Source organism: Olea europaea, unplaced genomic scaffold, assembly GCF_002742605.1.
Source record: "Olea europaea var. sylvestris unplaced genomic scaffold, O_europaea_v1 scaffold5249, whole genome shotgun sequence".
NCBI classification, from domain to species: domain Eukaryota; kingdom Viridiplantae; phylum Streptophyta; class Magnoliopsida; order Lamiales; family Oleaceae; genus Olea; species Olea europaea.
The window spans coordinates 1,025-5,285 of record NW_019263568.1 but is presented as its reverse complement, the minus strand read 5'-3'; the positions used below and the strand labels follow the sequence as shown (position 1 = coordinate 5,285).

At 34.9% G+C, this 4,261-nt stretch overlaps 1 protein-coding gene across 2 annotated transcripts; it reads right to left on the bottom strand.

The window, feature by feature from the left end:
- Positions 1-2,500: 2,500 nt before the first annotated feature.
- LOC111388714 (DNA mismatch repair protein MSH4-like) lies at positions 2,501-4,255 on the bottom strand. 2 transcript variants are annotated; one of them, XM_023013498.1, is made up of 4 exons: positions 3,819-4,255; positions 2,958-3,030; positions 2,700-2,845; positions 2,501-2,614 (listed from the first exon to the last, which is right to left on the bottom strand). In XM_023013498.1, the coding sequence occupies exons 2-4, from the start codon at positions 3,019-3,021 to the stop codon at positions 2,516-2,518; spliced, it is 309 nt and encodes a 102-aa protein (XP_022869266.1). In that variant the 5' UTR covers positions 3,022-3,030; positions 3,819-4,255; the 3' UTR covers positions 2,501-2,515. The 2 variants fall into 2 exon arrangements, with proteins under 2 accessions (XP_022869266.1, XP_022869265.1); XM_023013497.1 differs by having other exon boundaries at positions 2,958-4,255.
- Positions 4,256-4,261: the final 6 nt, after the last annotated feature.

Genomic DNA, 4,261 nt, shown 5'->3' with positions numbered 1-4,261 from the left:
AAAATGTGGGAAAGAAAGGAATATGTTTTAGAAAGGTAACACCAGCTAACACGAGATACTTGTTAAGACTTGGACAGTATTATCGATACCCTTTTTGTTGATGAAAGTAACCTAGAAAATTATATTTTAAGGATTTGGGATCTAATTTAGTTACTTGGAGATGAACATCATGTTAGCAGGATAATTATGACATGATATTCTGTGATTAGTGTATATACCATATTTGGTTAACATGACTTGTGAAACGGCTGATTTTCAGTCATGTAATGATGTAATAGGTTATTCCAAGCCTTGTAATTAGCAAAATTCTATACATTTAATGAAGGGAACTCTCAAATGAAGAGGCATTCAAAATAGAAATCATTGAGTTTGACATGGTATTAGAGCCCTCGATCTACGAGGACTCTTCTGGTAGCGGTAATTTCTTGGCTTCTACAGTAAATACAGCTCTTGGTTTCAGGACTCACCTGGGGGATCATTTCATAGTGGTAGTCATCGATTTTTGGAGTTTTCGTGTCGGTGAATTGGCTACCGGCGACTTTCGTGGCGGAGTCTTCATAGAATCAACAGGTTCCAGCGTCCTGTGTCGGGAGGCGCACGCGTCTAGGAGTAGGGACTTCTTCGTGGTGAAATCAACAAATTCCGACGTCTTGGAGTTGAAGAGCATGGATCGCAACTGTATTAGGTATCTATCGAGATATCATAAGATTGGGTTGTCTGAAAAAAGGGCCTACCTCTGATTTCCTTTCTATTTGGGCCAAATTAATTGGGCTTGGAAGTTTTGGGGCTATTCTTGAAGTTCCTTTATATTTGGGCCAAATTAATTGGGCTTCAAAGTTTTGGCTTAATTTTGGAGTTGCTGGTTAATACTAACTCAATTGGACTTAGGTTCTATTTTTTAACAAAGTCTATTGGAAATTCAGATTTTTTTGGCGTAAAATTCATGGGTAAAAATTATTCTACCTGGAAATTTCAATTCCGTTTATTCGTCACTGAGAAAGAATTGTGGGTCACATCGATGGGGGTGATTCTGCTCCCACAGATCCTAAAGAATTGGCTACCTGGAAAATTAAGGATGCTCGTGTTATGACTTGGATTTTAGGGTTCATTGACCCTATGATTGTTCTGAATCTAAGGCCCTATAAGACTGCTAAGAGTATGTGGGAATATTTGAAAAAAGTTTACCATCAAGACAATACAGTATGACGATTTTAATTGGAATCTGAAATTTCAGTGACAATTTAGGGAAATCTTGAAATTTGGTGACCTACTGGAAACTTTTGGCAAAGTTCGGTGATTATTTAAGAAAGTTTTGAAGGTTAATGACATCCTGGAAACTTTTGGCAAAGTTCAGTGGCTATTTGGGTAATTACAATTATTACAAAGATTATCTCAGGAAATCTTTCACAAAATCTTCAATAACTAATCAACTATCAAATAAAGGAGCATTCCATTTTACAACCACAACCGTGTGAACAATAGTCACCTCCCTATGGGTCATTTCCTTCCAACAAATCTGACAGCCCAATGTCAGTCTCCTCACTACTAAACTAATCATCTGCAGCACAATGAGTTCTTGGCCATCCACATGTAACTGTTACCCTTGAACGTGCACACTAGATGAGGTTATTATCCTATTTAAAATAAGATAAGTCGGATCAAAGATACATTTCTAACTAACCTTAGTTTACAAGATATATATCATTTATATCTTTCACATTCAATACTTGACCAATTTTTTGTATTTGATGGCATGAAGAATTTCCAGTCAGTCGACCACAAATTATACAGATGACGACAAGGCTAAAAGTTCACTACCATTCTTGTTTAATACCTCAGCATTCCACCCCTACATACAAAAGGGTAGTGGCTGACACCATCAACCTCTTGTAAAAATTATAGCCTATATAATTATAGTACAATTAGGATAAAATCATGATAGAAAACTAGAATTCCCTAAAACAAGGAATGACTTCCAATGCATATTAAAAACATAAATAAATTTCGTACTGGCAATTTGATATATCATCAATCTTTTTGCTGGAAATAAAAACTGTTTTTCAAATGATGCTGAGGAAAGGTCACATATATAGCAGAGCATGCATGACACTAAAGATTATGAGAAAAAAATCAGAGCTGGTTAAATTTGATATAAATAGCATTGTTCACTTTAAAACTACTGGTGTAGAAGCAGCTGGAGGAAGAAGAGGAGATAACATGCACAGAGAAATACTTTGTGGCTTGCTGGTAATTTTGTAGAGAAAGATAAGAGGTCTACTTTTCGTTCCATGAATGCAAAACATATATATTACCATTCAATTCTCCTTAATCTGCTTTGAACAAGTAGATTCATTTGAGAGACAAAAAATAGAACAAGTAAACAAAAATTCTCATTACGTCATTCTTCATCCAACATGCAAAATCCTTTCTAGCTAATTTCTTCATCGGAAAGGAAAAATGGCTTATGTGAGTATGCACAGCAGATAAACATATACAATTTAAAAGAAGAAGGCAACTAGAAATTATACCTCTTTCTCATGAAAGCATATTTTTCATTCTCGCATATGGACTTGTAAACATTTATAAGTAGGTGACTGTTAGCATCCTTAAGTACCTAATGGGGATGAAATCATAAGAATTTCCTAAACTCATGGACTCAATAATAAAATATGCAAATGTAAAGGGGGGAAATCAATCACCTTGGACACTAATGGTAACGCCTCTAGAGCCGTTTTCAGAAGAATAATGCTTGATATCAGAATTTGGCTCTTCCGTGAATTGTCAAGGGCCAAAACTTCATTGGTAACCCTTTTTGGTTTGAAGCAGAAATGACACAGAACCCTATCTGGATATGGAGCAAGAGATTGTGTGCATCAGACAAAATACAGTAGTAGTCAGCCATTGAGAAGTATAAGATGCATAAATTCTATTCTTTCTGATTGTATTCGTACACTTACCTATTTCTTTTGGAAACTTACGAAGAGCCTGAGACAAGCCAAAGAACAGCTGCTCATTGCTCATCAACTCATCCTGGAGTTATATTCGGTTGAAAACAAATCAGGACTTGATAGAATGCATTTTTATTTTATGGACCATGTAAATATGAAAAATTAGTTTTATAGAACTAGTCAACTTATTATTTGCTAGTTCATGTAAACAAGTATTAGATAAAACAGAATAGTTCAAATTCTAATATTTGAGGATAAACAAGATTACATGGGAAGAACGTAGACTAACGTCTTTCAAGTCACAGAACAAAGTACCACCATCATATGCAGAACCAAAAGTTGACTTATGTGATGATGCAAAACCCATTTCAATACATAAGACACATATCAAAACTTATTAAACATGAGAAATTAAATCATGGACAAGCAATCGAATAACAGCAGAAAATTGCAAGTAAGTAGACTGGATAAGCATAAACAGTCATTTTGATTACATCTACAGCTAAAATTGTGAATTTACTCTTATTCAAACTTCCCCACCTTACATTCTAGTTCATGGTTTTTTTTTTTTTTCTTTTTTTCAGAAAGGTTGTACATCTTTTCCAGCTTTGGAGAATAAACTTAAAAAATCAAACGAAGCCGCCCTCCTTTTGTAGGATAACATTCATAATTAATTCTTGTTTAGGTGAGTGAATCCTATAGTGGTAAGTATTATCACCACAGAGTAGAATTTCCATATTGGCAATTACTGGAGAGCCGGGTTGATTTTATGCTACATTCATGATTAAATATTCAAGAATACTTCTTCAATTCAAAAAGATAGTATAGGTTTGGATTAAATCTGTTACTGAGGACCACGCCAACACTGACCAAGCAATCCAGTCGAGCATTTATAGTCTCAATATCTTTCAGAGGCTGCAAAAGATTGGCTCGCAAAAGTCTAGTCCTGCAGCAATCTAGAAATATCAGATTTTTCTACAATAAGGCAAACATGGCATCATATCCTGTGGGCACACATAAACTTACATCGGCAGAGATGAAGATCCCATTGCCAAGCTGTGGCATTTATTATTTTTTTTATACATACATCTAAGACAGAAGTATTGATTTATTACACAAACCCATTATGCTCATAAATTCTTTACGCATAAAGTCAGCAGAACTGCTAGCAATATAATGTCGAGAAAGTCTTCAACAATTAAAAATTTTCTTTACAAAGCAATGTAATTTGTATGCTGTTTGAAACTTGCATTGCTAGCAGTCCTCTATCATATATTTAAGCATGACTTTCTTCCTTATTGAGGAACTCTTTA

What these genes read in the sequence shown, in the direction of transcription:
- LOC111388714 (XM_023013497.1), bottom strand. Translation starts at nt 3,021, where the DNA reads ATGAGCAATGAGCAGCTGTTCTTTGGCTTGTCTCAGGCTCTTCGTAAG. An exon ending in TAAGTTTCCAAAAGAAATAG is followed by an intron (nt 2,846 to 2,957) that starts GTAAGTGTACGA and finishes CTCCATATCCAG; the next exon opens with ATAGGGTTCTGTGTCATTTC. An exon ending in CGTTACCATTAGTGTCCAAG is followed by an intron (nt 2,615 to 2,699) that starts GTGATTGATTTC and finishes CATCCCCATTAG; the next exon opens with GTACTTAAGGATGCTAACAG.